The 18,974-nt window shown below is 44.0% G+C and overlaps 2 protein-coding genes across 3 annotated transcripts in view; both read left to right on the top strand.

Moving 5' to 3' along the window:
• Positions 1-18,762, top strand: part of CMTR1 (cap methyltransferase 1) — a 29,670-nt gene extending 10,908 nt beyond the window's left edge. For both annotated transcript variants that reach the window (XM_061365970.1, XM_061365969.1), the window contains 19 exons: positions 201-272; positions 914-1,008; positions 1,113-1,185; positions 1,391-1,589; positions 4,016-4,134; positions 4,388-4,484; positions 5,695-5,827; positions 6,352-6,531; positions 6,939-6,995; positions 7,950-8,007; positions 8,653-8,721; positions 8,897-9,028; positions 9,531-9,653; positions 10,346-10,437; positions 11,060-11,128; positions 12,533-12,580; positions 13,140-13,252; positions 13,960-14,068; positions 15,802-18,762. In XM_061365970.1, the coding sequence (XP_061221954.1) occupies positions 201-272; positions 914-1,008; positions 1,113-1,185; positions 1,391-1,589; positions 4,016-4,134; positions 4,388-4,484; positions 5,695-5,827; positions 6,352-6,531; positions 6,939-6,995; positions 7,950-8,007; positions 8,653-8,721; positions 8,897-9,028; positions 9,531-9,653; positions 10,346-10,437; positions 11,060-11,128; positions 12,533-12,580; positions 13,140-13,252; positions 13,960-14,068; positions 15,802-15,934 (1,971 nt within the window). In that variant the 3' untranslated portion in view covers positions 15,935-18,762. The remainder of the gene's footprint in view (positions 1-200; positions 273-913; positions 1,009-1,112; positions 1,186-1,390; positions 1,590-4,015; positions 4,135-4,387; positions 4,485-5,694; positions 5,828-6,351; positions 6,532-6,938; positions 6,996-7,949; positions 8,008-8,652; positions 8,722-8,896; positions 9,029-9,530; positions 9,654-10,345; positions 10,438-11,059; positions 11,129-12,532; positions 12,581-13,139; positions 13,253-13,959; positions 14,069-15,801) is intronic.
• Positions 1-18,974, top strand: part of RNF8 (ring finger protein 8) — a 238,876-nt gene that overhangs the window by 25,148 nt on the left and 194,754 nt on the right. The window lies entirely within an intron of this gene.

The raw sequence follows: 18,974 nt of genomic DNA on the forward strand, positions 1-18,974 counted from the left end.
CAGTATTCCACATGTATTCTCAAGATGCCTAACAGGGAAGAATAATTCCTCAGCCTGCTGCTTATGCTTTTGCTAATACAGCCTATTATGTGTTTGGCAGCCTTCATCCATTACTGACACATGTTGCATTCTGAAATGATATTCTGAAATGCATTCTGATATCCTTGCTAATTGCTATCTGTGTTCTTATCCTATTCCAGAGGAAGATGGTGATTGAAGATGAGACAGAGTTCTGTAGTGAAGAGCTTTTACATAATGTCCTGCAGTGCAAGGTGAGTCCCTTCCTTTAGAGGTGAACTGAAAGTTTGGGGGAGTAAGTGAAATATTGAAAAGGATTGAGTAGTTTACTTAGGTGATTGGCAAGAGCTCAGAACGTCCTGTTTCACCTCCATGCCATTGGTATGACCTAGCATCCTGGCTGTTACTGTCTGTTCAGTACAGACCTTCGGCCTTCAAACTGATGAATGAAAAGAGTCTCCTTTCCTTAGCTGGACCGAAAGGCTGAAGACTTGAATAAGCTAAGGAAATAAACTCTCTTTGCTTCTGTTGTATATTCCATCTTCTCTCCTAGATTTTTATCATGCCCTTCTAAATTGCAGTGGAGTGTGAGTGTGTATATGTACAACAGAAATACCTTAGGCTGGGACTGCTTTTGAGGTGGCTAGCCACATTGTCAGGCTCTGGAACTATCAGTACAGAATTCTTCAGTGACACTAAATTTGCTTAAGAACTGGGGTGGCTTAGAAGAAGACTGAGTATCATCATGTGATATTAAAAAACATTCTGTATTGGTGAACCAAACCCTGCATGGAGTTTGCTTTTTAAGGAGAGAAGCATGAGGGTAGTAAATGCTCATGCCTACCTATCCTTCAAGTCTTTGTCAGGTCCAGCTTAATTTTGTTTCTGTCTTCAGAGTGTATTTGATGAGCTGGATGGAGAAGAAATGCGTCGAGCCCGAACAAGGTCCAACCCGTATGAGATGATCCGTGGAGTTTTCTTCCTGAACAGGTTTGCAAAACTTCTAGTAGCATAGTCCCTTTCCTGTTTATGTCCACTTTCAGCCATGGGAGTCAAGGTCAAAACTCAATAGGTCCTTATGTATGTGATCACAGGGCTGCAATGAAGATGGCAAATATGGACCATGTCTTTGACTACATGTTTACGAACCCGAAGGACTTCCATGGGGTGAGGGCCTTTATTTAACCTTCAAATAGCAATGCTTTCTCAGAATGGGGAAGGTGGGGAGAAAAGAGAATCCTTAGGATACTAGCTGTGAAAACAGGTGCTTGAAAGAGACTTCTCTGACTGAGTAGTGTAGTTCATGGTGTATCTGGTTTGACTGCTGGGAGCTGTTTCTGGGCCAGTAGAATTTCATCACTTTCCTTTGCAGAGGCCTTTGATAAAGGAGCGAGATGCAGAGCTGCTGTACTTTGCTGATGTGTGTGCTGGTCCTGGAGGCTTCTCGGAGTATGTCCTGTGGAGGCGGAAGTGGCATGCAAAAGGATTTGGCATGACCTTGAAAGGACCAAATGATTTTAAACTAGAGGACTTCTATTCGGCCTCCAGTGAGCTCTTTGAACCTTATTATGGTATGTAGTGCATGTGTGTTACCTGATGTTTTTGCTTATGCTGCAGCCTCTGTATCAGGAGTGTGGCGGGTATTGGGATCTAAGAGAAGCCTGTTTATAGGGAACCGTTTTGCAAGGTAGGATAGGGCTGTCATCCGAGAGAGTTTGGGATTGGTGAGCTTGCATATCAAGTCACATTTCTGCACTTCTTTCAAGTCTGCTCTGGGGATGTGTGTCCTGTTATCATAATTGGTACTTGAGTTCTTTGCTTATCTGAACATTGTAAAGTGCTTTAAGTTTACTTGACAGTATTTTTCCCAGTTCACTGATGTCAGCCTGGAACACAGCGAGATGACTTACCATAGCATCACAGAATGGTTTGGGTTGAAAGGGACCTTAAAGATCATCTAATTCCAGCCCCTTCCCATGGGCAGGGACACTCCCACCAGGCCAGGGGGCTCAAAGCTCCATCTAACCTAGCCTTGAACACTGCCAAGGGTGGGACAGCCACAGCTTCTCTGGGCAACCTGTGCCAGGGCTTAACATCCTCATAGTAAAGAGTTTCTTCCTAATGGCTAATCTAAATCTCTCTTTCAGTTTAACACATTTGCCCCTCATCCTATCACTACATTTCCTGATGAAGAGTCCCTCCCTTTCATGTAGACGCCCTTAAAAAAACACTGGAAGGCTGCTGTAAGGTCTCCCCAGAGCCTTCCTGTCTAAGATAAGCCACCTCAGATCTCTCAGCTTGTACACACAGGAGAGGTGCTCCAGTGTCCTGACTTGCCCAAAGGTCTATTAGCAGCACCAGAGATGGAAATCTTGCCTTACTGGCAGTATGCTTCTATATCGGACCTCCCTTGGTCTGCTTTGGTAATTGATTGTGGGCTCAGATTTGGGCTAGAGGCTGCATCTGAATCACTGTGACTAAGTGAGCTTGTTAGTCTGAAGAGGTTTAAGCTAACATGTTTTACTTTGAGACAGACTAAGCAGGTGTACGCAGATGATTGCTGCATCTTACCTTGTGGGTGGTAACTTGTTAAGTATGGTCATACGTTTGAGCCCTCTTTCTGCACAGCCTCTAGGAAGAGGAAGGGAAACGCAAGGATTGCTAATATTCCTGATTCTTACTTTGCACTGTATAAAGGAAATCTGAGTGTGAATGTCTTGTAGATAAGAGGGTTTGCTTTTCCATTACTGTGCTTCCCCCCTGCTTCCCTCAACCACTGACTCTTTTTGACTGCCACTTTTGACACCTGCCCATGAACTCTTGGAGAATGGTTAGCACTTCAGGATTAGATCTGTTCAAGTGAAGGTTCATGGCGAGGGCAGCAAGGCAGATAAACACTTTGTTCTAACATCTGCAGCATTTGGAACTTCATAACTCACTGCAAACTGGTGTTCTTATGGAGAGAAGGAGATGCCTTGAGAAATGAATAGCCCAATGATTTTGATGCATTTTCTTGATCTGTCTGTTACACTGTGAAGTCTAGTGAGATGTGTACAAACTCTTACAGTGATAGGAAGGAAGTAGGACTACTGTGATACTTGTGAAGAATGGTCACATATTCTGGTGTCACTTCACTTACTGACAGGGTGATTGACGAGGAGTTTAGTTATCAGAGCATTATAATGCATCCTGAACTCCGAAGCCTTCTAGTCTTCCAGTTCAGTTAATAGAACTGTAGTTGCAGAAGATGTATAGGGACTAATACAAAATAGAATTTCAGGCTTCTTCAGAGGTATCATTCTTGAGCTCTACACGACACCTTAGACTAGCATTCTAAAACACCAAGCTGGAGGACAATGTATCTCTTTTTAGAAAGAGCCATATGTGAAAACTGCAAACACTTGTGCACAAACCTTATTTCCTTTTATAAACTTGTTCAGAGGGTTATTTTGGCATTGCTTTTTTTAAATTCAGGATTACATTGTGTTTGGAAATAGAGCATTGTGTTTCTTTGGAATTACTTGAATACTTAGCATAAGGTAGCTAATATGTAATGTAAATAATTTGCCTTGTCAGTGAAAACCTGTTATTAACAGATGAGCTGTGCAGTGAGGTTGGACCTTACTTTTTTTTTCAGTAGGTTCAACTATGTGTTGTTCCTACTTGGATGTGAATATTGTGGTGTTGTGTCATCCGTTCTCATCTTGGGGAAGGGCAGCGAATGATTTGTCTTTTGCTGAGGCTAATGTACAACTCATCAGTTGAGCATGGCTGTTATATGGCTTTGTCTAGCCCTGACCACACAATCTGGATAATTTTCCTAAATTAACTGGCATCTTTGGTGGTGAACAAGGGAACGTAGTAATGCTTATTCACCTCTCAAGGTCTGTGTAATTGCTGACTAAATGTTAATTGAATACAACAGATCACCTGCACATACTGATCTTTTGTCAGAACTTGCAAACATGTTAGTAATTGTCTCCTCTGTTTCCCTTAGGAGAGGGAGGGATTGATGGAGATGGAGACATCACTCGCCCAGAGAACATTACGGCTTTCCGGAATTTTGTTTTGGACAATACTGATCAAAAGGGAGTGCATTTCTTAATGGCTGATGGGGTTGGTCCATTTCTTTTTCTTCTTGCTCTAATGACCAAAAATGTTACCTCAGTCTGCATATAGTAGGATATTTGACATGTGTCCATAGTTACAATGTGAAATTCTTCAAGGCATGTCATTAAAATTCCTGGTGGCAGTGGTTTTTGTCTGAAAGAAACAGAAATGATCATGATTCTGTGATTTAGCTGCACAGAATCCTTTGGTTGACTGACAGATGTGTGGATATACTGATCACATGCTATGTGCTTTGCAGGGTTTCTCAGTGGAGGGTCAGGAGAATCTGCAAGAAATTCTGAGCAAACAGCTCATGCTTTGCCAGTTCCTTACAGCACTGTCCATTGTCCGGACAGGTATGTTTTATCCATTCATCTTCTTCCTCATTCTCAAAGGTGTAGGTGGAGTTGGGGAGGGATATTAACATGCTATGAAGTCTGCTCTGCAGCGAAGCTTTGTTGCACAGAATTGAATGTGTACATATACATCTTGAGATCATTGTCACAAAGCAAAGAGAACTGGGACCGATATCTCTGTCTATCTTGCTTTAATTACAAGCGTGAGGTAAAATGCATTAGTTTAATGCTCTTACAGTATGTTACGTAGAAGACTTGGGCTAAGGTCACTGGTGTGATAATGGCAGTATATCTGAGTTTTATGGCACTAGCTGGAGCAACTGCTTCCTGAATACTCTAGCAGTACTCTCTGGTTGGAACAAAGAGTAGTGTTTATCCAGTTCATCCTCTAACTTGTGTTTTTTCTCCTTTAAATATGCTGTCTCTATGATCAGAACAAGATGATGCCTCACATTATCTTACCTATACCTTATTGTTGCCGAATGATGGACATGACAGCTCCATCTGGTTTTGATGATTCCCTTCTGCTGAATATAGTTAGCCTTTGGCACTGGTACAGAAGATAAAAACGCTCATTAAGTTATCATTTATCTTGTGCCCTATGTTTAGAAGTACCTAAGGCAATGATCTACTTGGCAGTAGTCTCAAATGTGATGAGGGAAAAGGAGCAACCTTCTTTAAGTGTTTCCTGTCTGGATAGATAATAGCTCTGTAAGAGTGCTTTTTCCTTGGGGAAATTGTGAATCTTGTTTGAAGGCAAGGGGCAACATAGACTCTTTTCTTTCTAGATGGCAAGTTATTCTGTTTTCTTCTCCAGCCTGAGGTTTCTTGTTGCACATATTGGAGCTCAGGTTCCATTGAGACTTTTGCATAGCACGCTGCCATGCTATAGCGCACAGTTTGGGCCTGGAAGGAGAAGATGGAGGCATGGAGAGAAGGTTTGCTCATGAGAGAGCATGCATACTGATTTGATCCTGGTCAGGGAAATGCTTTTCACTTTGCTGCAGAAATATGGGGAAGATGGTTTGTGGAGCCCTACTGGCCTTCTTCAGGAGTACGGTTTAGTTGCTGTTTAGTTGTACAAAAATAGTCTTACCAGTTCTGCAGAAGACAAGCTTATTGAGGTGCTTGATATCTCCTTGTTCCCTTATTATCTGCTGGTATAGGTGTGCTGCTTCTGGTTTGGGTTTTGTTTTGTTTTTTTTCCCAGGAGGACATTTTGTCTGCAAAACCTTTGACCTCTTCACTCCATTCAGTGTGGGACTTATTTATCTGCTGTATTGCTGCTTTGAGCGAGTGTGCATCTTTAAACCTGTGACAAGCCGCCCTGCCAACTCGGAGAGGTGAGGTTCTTGAGCATGAGAAACCCTATCCTCTGAATACAGTGATAGATTGATTTGGGTAAGTCTAGTGGAAGCTCTGTGAGCTGCCTCAGTTGGCAGCTATCTTGGAGGAGGAAACATTTCACATGCTTAGCAAATTATGATTTTTGACAAGGTAAAGAAGATACTGGCCAAATTACCTTTCTGGGGAGAAAGCAGTTGAACTGTTTGCGTGAAACAACTGTGGTTCCAGTCAAGCTAGCACATACTATATGTGTTATCATTGTACCTTGCAAGTTTAGCAGAATTGATTTACTACTTGAGGGAGATCTGTGGGGCTTTTCAGTAGGGCTGTTTCCCAGTCTTTCCAGAGCATAGAAAATGTATAATGACTTTGTGATAAGTAAGATTGCACCTTCCTAGGGATACCCAGGAGGAAAAAAAATCCTGTGATTTGGGAAACTGTCCTGATAATGGGAGTGTGGCTAGAAAGTTGGTTGTTTGGAAGATGTGAACCCGTGTGATCTCTCTGCCTTGCTCTACAGGTACATGATATGCAAAGGCTTAAAGCTGGGAATTGATGATGTGCGGGACTACCTCTTCATGGTGAACATTAGACTCAACCAGCTGCGTAACTCAGATGTAGATGTGAACCTTGTTGTCCCACTGAATGTGATCAAAGGCGACCAGGATTTCTACGATTACATTGTCCAGTCCAATGAAAAGTGAGTGCCTGTGGGCAGTGTCAGCTGCTGCCTGTAGGCAGGTTAATCAGCATGGCTTTCAGACGTAGCTTCTTGCACTCCTGGAGGTACTTGTTGAGGTTGCTACACTGCTCTGCTTTTGCCTCCTAGGAGGCTTAACAGAGCAGAGGTACCTCATGCAGGGAAAAATGCTATATACTGTTAGTGACTAGCCCCCGAATACTGTCTAGCAAAGAAAGGAGGCTACTGCCTAGTTCTTCCCAGTGGCCTTTCTGACATTTTCAATCAGGTTGGCAAAGATCCTTCACTGTTCTAAGGATCAGACTGGTTTCATCCTGTTGTCCCAACGCTCTTCTTTGTTTTGAACAGTAGAACAATCTTGGTGGCAGTTAACTTGCTTCCTGATTGAAACTTGTTCTCTCTTTCAGACACTGCAAAGTTCAGATAAAGGCATTAGCGAAAATTCGTGCCTTTGTTCAAGACACGTGAGTATATTCCTCTGGCTTTTGGTGAAGACTGAATTAACCTGCTGTAAATGAATTGTTTTGCCCTTCTTTAATGTGTTCTTGACTTGAGCTGTTACTTGGCTTGGCCTTTGGAGCGAGGGAAGTAAAGAGTGCTTTTGGGTAGCTCAGTTTGAGTTATTTGCAGAAACATGTAGGTGGCTGGAGGAGTCCTGAAAGTTGATGGTCTATTACCACCTTTTGTTGAGAAGGCTTCCAAGCATTGCATGATTTTCTAATTACCATAAGTGGGTCTGCTTCTCACCAGGAATGTTAAGCAGAGAAGTAACTTCCAGCTGGTATGTTCAATTCTACAGTAACTATCTGGGTGTGGTTCATAGCTCTTCATTTTCCAGGGGCAATTCAAAGCATCTAAGTTACATACTTAGAATTACCTAAAATTGATGATGAGAATTTCTTTTGTAAAAATAAAGCCATTGCAATGCATAGCTGTTTCCCTGGCATAATTTTCCTGTTCAGGTGTCATTTAGAGATAATATATAGGAGAAAATTGAGTGAGTGTGGTAGCCAGGAGTCAATCCTAACATTGAAACTGTTTTATTTCTGTGGCTTTCAGCAGACCTTCATTACTATTTGTGAGTTGTGCTATGTACCCAGCTTTGGGAGATTAGCATAAGTTCATACTAATGAATAACTTGTGAAAATCTTGATGCCCAATGGTACTTCCATCAGATGGAGTGATAGCTGCTGATCAGTAGTGCAAGCCATGAAACAAAGCTGAACATGGGGACTGGAGGTGGGTGAAGGGTGGGAAAAGAAGACAGCATCCTCTTTTGTGTAACTGGTTGAGGAACAGTGCATGTTTGTCATTCCCAAGCCAAACACTGAAAGATGTATATCTTAGAGGGCTGGGATATGTAATGCTGCAAGAGTGGGGAAGTTTCACGATCTTAACACTCTGCTGCCTTTATCTAGGACGCTGATGGAGCCGCGACAGGCTGAAATCCGAAAGGAGTGTCTCCAGCTATGGGGGGTAAGCAAGCTGCCAAGCAGGGAGGTCGTGGAAGTGTCTTGCTGTGGTGAAACAAGAATGGAGCTGCAGTACAGATAGGACTTTATAGCAGAGGTTTAGTATGTTGTCATGTGGGAAAGTCAGAGACCATTCAAAGCTGTTTATGTAAGCAAACAGGATGTTTCTGATTCATTATGTGTATGGCTTAACTGAGGAGGCTTCTTTGCTGCAGTTCAGAATATTTCATCACGCACAGAGTGAACTCAGCAGCTAGTTCCTAAGCAGCAGAGCTCTCCAAAAGGTCTTGTTGAGGAGTCTGTAGTTTCCTGAGCTTTTGAATGCAGTGGGGCCATAGATCTGGCAAGCAGTTTCACAGGCTAATTGTGCGACTTCAGTGAAACAGTATTTCACCAAAACATGCATAAAATCAAAGGTTTAGTCTGAAACTTTCTGAATTTGCCTGTTGTTTCGCAAGAGATCTGGTATGCCTACATTAAATGTGCCAAACACGTGAGACCTTTTACTTGACAGATTACCTCATTAGCAACTGGAATTCCAAGAAAAGAGATTCAGGGGCAGGATGTTCCGTCATGTATTGGAACCAAAGGGGTTCTTATGAATGTGTCAAAAACCCAATACTTATCAATTATTTGGATTTGTTTTCAGATTCCTGATCAGGCTCGTGTTGCGCCTTCATCTTCAGATCCAAAGTCAAAGTTCTTTGAGCTGATCCAGGTGAGACTTTACCTGGAAGCTTGTTCCAAGTCCTTTTATACAAACAGAACTTTCCCCATAGGAATGAACAGAGGAAGAAGCTAGTTCTATGGATCACTGTTCTATGTAGAAGTTGCATTTACCTACTTGTTGATGTATTGTGTCTATTCTGATTTTTCCGTACTTTGCTTTTTAGGGGATGGACATCGATACCTTCAGCTACAAACCAACACCTCTGAATTCCAGTACACTGGAGAAAATTCGCCAAGTGTTAGATTACCGGTGTATGGTGTCTGGAAGTGAGCAGAAGTTCCTCTTGGGACTAGGGGTAAATGCTGAGAACAGTCTGGGAGTTTTGCTGGTTCATTTCAATGCTACGGTTCTGCCTTGCAGTTTCAAGCCCATCCTTTCCTGTCCTTAAAGGCCAGAAAGGATCCTCATCAGCAGTCCCTCAGACGAGTTATTTTATAGTTCTTTTTTGTGACTCCACTGCTTTTCACACTAATTAACCCTGGTTTTGTAATTGCAGGCTACACAGAGACCTGTACACTTTCTAGTGTCTCTAATTATCTTCACTGTCCTTTTGAAGGTGTTCTATTTCTGGTTCTTTCTGTGGGTATGAAAAGTCACTGGCAGATTAGAATGAGTGTTTTTGTTCCTTTGCTGTAGAGATTAAGGTTCTTCCTTGAAAATTCTGACAAAGAAGCTGTTTATGACAGCCTAGGACAAAAAGATTCTCTGAGGGCTGTTCTGCAGTTAGTCAGAGATCTCTCTTTCACCCCTGCCCCCATGAAGCTTTGACTGAATCTGACTTTGCCTTCTACACACAGAAATCGCAGATCTACACTTGGGATGGTCGCCAGTCAGATCGCTGGACAAAGCTGGATTTGAAAACGGAGCTGCCACGAGATACCCTTCTCTCTGTGGAGATTGTTCATGAGCTGAAAGGAGAGGTAGGAGTCTGTTCTCTCCTTTACCAAACGGCTGCAAACACAATGAGCAGTTCCACCTATTCTCTGTGAATACTGCAGAGTAAATGTTCCATCTGTGCCAGGTGCAAGGTTGGTTTTTTTTTTGTATATGATCTTTAGAGAAACTCTTTTGGATTAAGTTCCTTCTTTCTGTCCAATGCTAGAGATACGAATTCTTAACACTTTGACACGTTGCTGTTGTTGTACATGCAGTAGCAGATTACATTGCCAGCATGACATAATGTGTTTATGGCTCTTTGAGTAGATAATTGCTCAGCAGTGGTTTCAGTCTTTGCCTTGGGGAAAAGATTCTCATGGTGTACTCACAGCATAAGTCACTGCTGCCTGGGACTTTGCCTGTCCTCTGGCATTTCAGATGATGTGCTGCAGTGCACACTTGCTGTGGTACCTGATAAGGAACAGAGAGTTTGTGATGGCATCTGTGGTCCTGCCCTCTCTCTCTCCTCTGAGACAGGACTGTGTAGTTGGGTTACAGCAGTTCTTGGAGGACGGTGTGTGACTATACAATGGGTAGCAGGGAATTGTGTGTTTCTAGTATTGAGGAAAGGTGTTTTCTTGCTAGAAGAGAATGATGTCCTGTCAAAAAATAGGCTATAAATCAAAACTGAAATAGCAAAAGTCCGATCAGTAAATTTCTGTATTGGTGTCCACAGGGGAAAGCCCAGAGAAAAATCAGTGCTATCCACATCCTTGATGTCTTGGTGCTGAATGGCAGCGATGTTCGAAAGCAGCATTTCAACCAGAGGTATGTAGGATCTGGGAGAAGCTTCTTTCTTGTATGTGAGTAGGAGTAACTGAGAAACACTGTTCACAGTAGAAGGAGAATGCTGAGTACAGGGAGGCAAGTGCATTCAGCTGAAACACTGCTACAAAGATGAAATGTGAATGAATCTGCTCTGAAGTTGAAGTATTTATAGCCTTTTCCAGCTGTACCTTCTCTGTGTATGAGAGCAGGTCTCGCTCCTTTCTTAGTCTGGGGTGCATCAGGCTCAGTCTGGGTAAACTGAGCATCCTGGGAATATGAACGAGCATAGCTGACAACTGGGTGAGGGAGAAGGAACAAGCCTCTGTTTCTTTCCTTGGGGACATGGTGTCTCTACTAGTCCTGCTTTCCTGCTGATACACCAGTGTGTTCAGCAGCATGCCTGGGCTTGCAGTGGGAGCTATGGAGACCCATTCCGAATGGATAATAGGCAGTATCACTTGGCACTGAGCTGGGAGGACAGGGTGAAAAAAGTTACCCAGTACTCATTAGGCTAGCAGTGGAGCATGCACTGAAATGTCTAGTCATTCTGCTGAAACCGTTAGCTAGCTGCTGTGCCAAAGATCTTGCTAGATTTGTGGATTCTCCTTCTGTTTTCATTCAGGATTCAGCTGGCAGAGAAATTTGTCAAAGCTGTGTCAAAACCTAGCCGGCCAGATATGAACCCCATCCGGTGAGTTGAGGACTCCTTTCTTCAGCCTGGTATGCTTTGGTTTTGGTGTGTTGGAGGATGAAGATAAGGAACTGAAGGAGAGTTAAATTTCAAGTTGAAATTCACAGTTCTGTTATGTCTAGTGGAATGAGGATGAAAGCCCTTAAAATATCTAAGATAAAGGTTGATAGTGGAGAAGTTGTGCCCTCCTTTCACATATCAGATAGTCTTGTTTTCATCATAGGTGGATTGGCTGGTGCTAATTTCAAATATGTGCTGTAGTACGTCTATCACCCAGTTCGCTTAATCATTGCGAAGACTTCTGTCCTTGTCTGCCCTGAAGGGTCAGCAGCAGTACAGAAATACTGACTGCTAGTATATAAATGAAGTGCTGACCAGTATTTACAATCTCCAAATGCTTAGCCTGAGGAGACGGCTTTCCTTGCAATCCCGTGAAAGTTCCTGACAGAGCTTCAGCTTTGGTTGTTTCCTGACCTTCCATTTCATTAGTTCTGCTACAGTGGAGCATAAGAGCATCATTGTGCTGGGTATCAGATAGTTACTGTGAATAAAACAGCTTCTGTTTCAGAAGCTAGAAATGCTGTGATACTGTGAGAGAAGCTGGAGGAAGGGAAAGAGGATGTTCTCCTTGGTGGCTTAATGAATGATAATGAGTGGGATCTCAGTGAAACTCAAGACAGTTGCAGTAACAGAAGCAGCTCAAAATGCTGGGGAGGGCTGAAGGTGAGGTAAGAAGGAGAGCTGTAGAAATGGGTTGTAGAAGGGTCCTTTCCTGCTCAAACTGTACTTTTTGAAGCCTGATGCTGGTAGCAGCATGTAGGAAATAAGTGGTTAGGGTGTCAGATCAGAGACAGTGCTTTTGAAGCTTTTTGATTGTCTTTCTGTGTCTCAGAACAACAAAACCAAAAGCAGTTTGACATAATAAGAGTGATGGCTCCAAGTAATCTTTACTGATTTTTATTTTTTTTACAAAAAGCTGGTTTTACCTCAGGGTAAAACATGAGTTTGTGGCATCCCTGAGGGCATCGATGGTGAGGATCAGGCAGTTCAGTTTTACTGTGAGGGTAGCATGCTGAGGCCAGAACCTGCCTGAGGCTGACCTTGGTGAATTTGCCTTGTGGGAAAACAAAAGCACCTGACTTCTGTTGTCATTCCTCTTCTGTATACCCAGCCTGAGGTAAAAATGCAGCGAGGAGGCTCATATGCTGCTTACGAGCATGCACATATCGGGTTTTCTCAAGCAGGAGAAGTAAGGGACTGGATTGACGAGAAGGGTGGACCTCAGTCATGCCTGACCACCTCATGCTGTACAAAATGAACTGTTTGGTAGCTCCTTGGAGCTGGGACAGAAAAAGTAGACAGTTGAAATATTTTTAAATCACATTATTTGTCTTTTCTCCCCAGAGTGAAGGAAGTTTACAGATTGGAGGAAATAGAGAAGATTTTTGTGAGGTAAGTGAGCAGCACAAGTGTGAGACACTTTAGGGCCCATTGAGGTTATCAGCCACCAGTGCACAGGAATGTGAGGGATGTGTTGATCTGTGCTTGAGGAGTCCTAGAGAAAGAGCTGTTAAAGCTCATGCAGCCGGTGGCTCAGAGCATCATCCTCCTGAGTTCTAATGCTGTAAATGTGGCCAGTGGCTTTACAACAGTTGGAGTATGAATGGCACCTGAGTTTGTGTGCAGAAGTATCCACGGCTTGAAAGATGAAGAGTCCATACCTGAAATGGGAATGCCTTTTGGATTGAGTGTGGTAGATGGTCACAGATCCTTCACTGCAGCACTTAATTTGTTATATGATCTAGACAGCTCTGGCTGGTTTCTCTAGCCATTTTGGGGGGAGGCAAGAAACCGAATTCTCCAGGATGTGGTGATTTTGCCCTGTTAGGTGCAGTGTTGCCAGTTTTCACTGTGACCCTCTGGAGAGGGCATGCGGGTTGCATGTTGGGTGCAAGAGGATAGTAAAGGAAGAAACAGGGAATCTCTATCCCTACCTTCTCTCAACATTTAGGTTAGAGATGAAAGTCATCAAGAGTTCAAGGGGAATACCGCGGCTGTCCTACACTGGCCGAGATGACCGGCACTTTGTGCCCACAGGACTCTACATTGTACGGACTGTGAATGGTAGGAAGAGAGTATCTCTGCTCTTATTTAACTTTTATTTGTATCTTCAAGTAAAAAGCATTGACCAGGCTTCCTCCTGTTGTAACTTGGTAAAAAAAAAATAATGGGAGTATTCCAATGACTAGAGATTAACTGCATGTAATGAGGGTAGCTTGGATTTGAATAAGCAGCTGGGCTGCCCCATCCCTGGCAGTGCTCAAGGCCAGGCTGGACAGGGCTTGGAGCAACCTGGTCTAGTGGAAGGTGTCCCTGCCCATAGCAGGGGGTTGGAACTGGATTATCTTTTAAGGTCCCTTCCAACCCAAGCCATTCTATGATTCTATGATAAAGTTTTGGGTATTTATATGGTAGGTTTTTCTGTTGCATCTCAATGAGCTATTGTTTGGGTGATTTCATTTCTTTACATGACTGACTTTCTTTTTTAATGAGATCATAATTTTTTCATCAAGAAGATATTTTCCAGAGCAGTACTACATGGAAATATTCTATTTGGAATGTCAACTTTACATGCAGGGAGAAGGGAGTTTTCTCAGTGAACAGAGAACAGCTTGGAAAGCAGGTCTTCTTGGGGGAGGGAAGGAGAAAGGAGTAAGAAAAGAATCAGTTATTCTTACAGATTCCTCCTCGCTTGCACTGTATGTGTATTGAGACTGTGCTTCCCTCCCATCTTGCCATTTTCTATCTGATCCCTGTGACTCTTCTGCAAGATCCCTGGACAATGGCATACAGCAAAAACTCCAAGAAGAAATTCTTCTTCAACAAGATAACCAAGAACACAACATACAACCTTCCTTCTGAATCCATCGCACCCTTTCAGTGAGTACAGGCCAGAGCTGTGGCTGTGAAAGAACAAGTGTGTGTGTGTCTGGGTATTTGGAAGGGAGCTCTCTGTTCTTGTAGTCATTTGCAGTGCAGGCGCAGCTCAGCCACCAGCAGGGTGTGCTGCAGGAGCTGGCACCTTCTCATACTTTTAGATGATTCTTGATCTGGATTCGTGGGGTTTGCAATTAATTGCTATGAATAACACACATCTCAACTTTGCTCCCCAGTCTGCAGCAGAGTGCAAGTTACTGAACCTCCCTGCACACAGGGAAATGGAAATTGAGCCCAGTAACTGTAATTTGCTGCATATCTGTATTTTAAGATGCTTGGTTGGAAGTTGATAATATAAGAGCAAATCCCACTTCATTTAGCCCAGGCTGTGCAGTAAGCTGTAGGCAGCTGGGAGCTGTTTGAAGAGCGTGTGGGAGAGAAAAGCAGTAGCTCTGTGGGAAAAGATGGAGTGGCTTGTCAGTGGGCAGCCATTAACATTGTGGCTGCTGAAACCCATCTGTATCTATCGAGTACTAGGCTAAGTCCGTGTTGTTAAGTACAGCAAATTCTGAGTTTGTGATATTTCAGGGCTCTTGGGTGGAGATGTTCTGCACTGCTTGTGCACAGGTTGTCTTAAGAAATGCCCTCCACTACCAGTACCCAGGACTGTGCCTCTGAACTTGACAGGAAAGAAGGTTCCTGACATTCTCACTTTGAATCTCCTTACTTACCTTACAGCAGTGCTCTTAAGAATCCTTAAGTTTTCCTTAACCAGTGAAATTGAAGAACAGGCTTAAAAAGCAGAGGCACAGGATGCTTTTTCCATTCACTTGTCAGGATGGGCTTAGTGTTCTGCCTGTGCACTCTGAAATAGGTCAGCATGAACGGCTGAGGAGGTGGAGGGAGTGCTTGTGGGGGACTCCAGAAAGGATGTGTGGTGGTATGGTTAGTGAGTACTAATGTGTCTATAATTAGCCACTGACATGTGCTTTTGTCGCTGTGCTAGTACTGCTTTGTTAGAACAGTGGCACTAAATAAGCTATGAATATTAAGTGTCAGTAGTTGTACAAAACTAAAGGCTGCTCTGTTGTTAGTAATTAGCAGCTCTGTTTTCATTATGGCTGGGACTGTGCTGATGTGATGAGGGAGGGATGTGTGGGATGGATGGCATGAAAGACAGCATTGTAGGACCAGAACTGTCATCAGCCAAGTGGAGCTGGTTATTTCACACGAGGGGAAGAAGGGGATGATCCTAGCTGGTTTTGTACAGTGTGAAGTGCTGTTCATTTGCAAAGCTCCACAGGACCGGTGTTACTGATTCTAGTTGGTTTGTGGTGAATTAGATTGCTGCTGCTGGCAGGCTTTCTGAATTCTTCATTAAAGCCTCTCCATTGCCCGCAATGACAGTTTCCTCTCAAAAAACTTGGAGCTGGGGGAGGAAGAAGGTTTTTCCCTAATGACATGTCTCCATCCAGCAAATACTGAATTCTAGCTTCTTGACTGAAGCTAGAATTAACATGTTTGTTTCCATGGAAATCTCTTAGGCTTGGAAGTTGCCTTAAGGTTTGTAAGGTGAATGAATGCACTGGTCTTTTTCTAAGGCAACGCTTAGGCAGAATATTTGTGTGCCTCCCATTGCTAGGGCAGTTGTCTCTCTAGTGCACTTTGTGGCCAGGATACAGTGTTTTACCTCCTCTCCCCTGCCAAACTAATGTTGCTCTCCTCTCTGCCCACAGTGTCTGCCATTACAGCCGCCTCTTTTGGGAGTGGGGGGAAGGTGTCAAAGTGCACGACTCTCAGAAAAGGCAAGATCCAGAGAAGCTATCCAAGGAGGATGTCTTGTCTTTCATCCAAGCGCACTTCCCCTAACTCTGCTCCCTTGAGGGGTGCAGGGGGGGCTGAGCCCAGCTTTGATTCTTCAGGGACTGATGAGAGTGGGGACATTCCACAACTTCTATTCTGGTCTTCTCCAGAGCTGATTTCCTGGAGGTGATCAAACCAGCAGGTTGTATGCAGAAGGCACAGAACAAGGCTCTACCCTGGCAGTGTATATGAGTATGGCCCAGGTAGAGCCTGCTGCTGGAATACCCATGGTGACTCCTGGAACCATGGCCAAACGCCCTTTTGTCCTGACCTACTGCATGCATGAGGCCAAGGGGCTGGTGGTTTTGTTTGCTCCTGTTCAAACATTGTGAGGTTTGTGGCGTGCCCTGTATGTGCCAGAACTCTCCAGCCTCATGCTTCCCTGGCAGCGTGAGAAGGAGATGTCTTGGTGGCAGAGCTGCACAACAGCACACTGAAGGGGCCCTGCATCTTTCCTGGCAGCTGTCTCTTTGGCCCATCAAAGGCGTACACTACCCAGTGGAGCATGTTCACTCATTGGTGAATGCTGGGTTTGGGATGCAAGTATGTATTCTTGCTGGTGTCTCCAACATTTCTGCTTATCAAGGCACTTGGCTGCCTACTGGCAATTCCTATGTGATGGTATCCTGTTGGACAAAGGCCAGTGCAGGCGATGAGTTCCTGGCACAGATTTAATGTGCTCCTTGCCAAGGCTTTTTCAGACCTCTAGAAGCTGCTGTGATGAGGATTTCGCCTCTCCAGATCAGTGACTGATCCTGAGCCAGCAGCCTGGGGTTAATTTGTGAACATGTCTATGCCTCATACTTCCAAGACCAAGGTGCTTTAGTTCTTGGTACTTTACACTATTACCCACATCTTCAGGGAAGAAAGTGGATGCAGGAGGAAGACAAAGGAAGGTTGCGATACTGGAGGTCTTTAGAGGGAATGATGGCAATGTCTGACTTAGTTACAAAAAACCCCAGGACTTCCATGAAAAGAGATCTCAACTACAACCATGTTGGTCAATCAGAAGAAATCCTGTCCCCTGACTGTGCCCACATAAGGGTTACCTGACTTTCCTTTTTAAATGTCAAAGCAGGCTTTGAAACTCTTCATGTCTCATTCAGCCCTGGAATGGCATCTGGGGTGAAGGCACAGAGCTGTGAAACTGTCAGCATGGTATTTGTGTGTCAGCAGTGTTCCATGTGCACTTCGGAGCTGGGTTCAACGTTGTCTTCTGCTGCATGTTTTACCTTCACTTCTGGCTTCCATGGCACTGTTGCCAAGTCTTCCACATAAACTGGAGATAACAGTTGCTTGCTTTTGGCCAAGCAGCAAAATTGCCCTCCCTAGCCCCTTTTGGTTGCTTTTTTTGTTCTTGGCTTGTTTTTAAACACAGATTGACAGTAGGGAGGAAACAGATTTAGGGGTTGAACTGTGCCTTAAAGAAAGCTATAGTTCTAGAATCTATAGCACTTTAGATTCTTGTTTCTTTCTCTCCACACCCATATGTATGATTTGAACAAACTTTATGTATCAAGTCGTGGAAGTTTTCACTTGTAGGTCCATGGGTGCCCTGCACCCCACCCAGAGAAGCCAGCACAAGGATGGTATGTTGAAGTCCTACCTCCACTCTCTAATGCTCAGCATCATGTGTTAAGAGGTTTTGTGCTCATTCTCAGCATGCAGTTCCTATTTCCTTTCTTGTTATCCTACAAGTAGGCTGTGCTATCTGAGCTTGGAGCACTTCCATGTCTTCCCAAGCAAATTGTCTTCATATAACCATGTATTAATTCTCTGCCGTTTAGTATAAATCAAATTAACAGCTGCACCACCACAGAAAATGATCTGCAGGTTTGACCACTGCTGTACTGTGCACCTGGCTGAAGGAGCAGCACAGAAGCTGGCATAGCCTGTAAGTCAATGGAAGCTGGAGGAGGCAAAGCCTGGGAGGTAAGCTTACAAGTAGGTAGCCCTGAATACTGTGTAGCAAAGCTGTTCTGTTTCTTCTCAAGCCCTGGCCAAAGTGAAATGGCTCAGAGCTCTTCTTTTCATACTGGTGACTACTAGTGCCCAGGCACAGGTCTACCAAAGCAGCTAAGGGACTGCATGTTAATGCAGCTCCTGAGTGTTGGTGAAACATGTATGAAAGAAATGGTGGGCCTTACCCCCAAAGAACAAGAAGGCTGTCACAGGCAAGTCCTTTTTTGGCTAAGGCAAGGCAATTCCATGAGGGATGCAGAAGAATCTGTCCCAGAGGAGTAAAGAACCTCCAGGTGTGGTTTCTAGGCCTGTGTGCAGTTGGCTTTTTAAACCAACTAGTAATTTGAATTTGGACACTTCCAACTGCCTTGAGTCTGTTCCAATACCAGAAAAGCATGCTGTTCCTTTTGCCAGGCTCCTTTCCCTGGTGTTGTGTTCTCCACTCGGGGCTTTGGTCTCCTGTGGGCTGGCAGCCGGGAGGGTGACGAGGAAGCACACCAGGGTGAGCGTAGGCCTCTGAGAGTACATTAAACCCCCATTAGCCTGCAGGCCAGCTCTTATGAACAAATACTTCCTGTGTATGGAGCTGCCTCCAGAGCCTCATTCGAATTTGCTTTTTAGTTTTATTTTTGAAGCACTGAACCGTGATTGTGAATCCCTTCAAGAAGGGAAGCATGAGCCACTATGCTACTTGCTTCCCTGCTGCAGGGTAGATATTGAGGGGTTATGTTGGGAAGGGGAGGTGAGGAAGGTCTTGCTGAAGAGAATGTTGATGTACATTAACTGAACAATGTATTGTCATTAGGCTGTGTATCATTTTGTGTTGACTCCTGCTTTCGTCATCTCTGTTACCAATACAGCCCTTTTAGTTCGTAACAGTGCTTGTCCACTTTGCTTCCCACAGAATTCTGTCTGGCAGCGTGTTAGTGTGGAGACAGAAATACCTTGCACCATTGAATTTTCAAGGCAGTCCCTTTTAATGGCTTTCCTGACATGTCAGAGCGCACTGAGGGCTACCTAATGTATCTTGCTTCACCAGAGAGTGACTACAGGTGTCAGTTCCCAGCACTCCTGTGCAGCATAT

The sequence above is a fragment of the Neopsephotus bourkii genome, unplaced genomic scaffold, assembly GCF_033783945.1.
Source record: "Neopsephotus bourkii isolate Nb327-2 ecotype Australia unplaced genomic scaffold, CSIRO-AGI_Nbou_v1 NB_1292, whole genome shotgun sequence".
Taxonomy (NCBI): Eukaryota; Metazoa; Chordata; class Aves; order Psittaciformes; family Psittacidae; genus Neopsephotus; species Neopsephotus bourkii.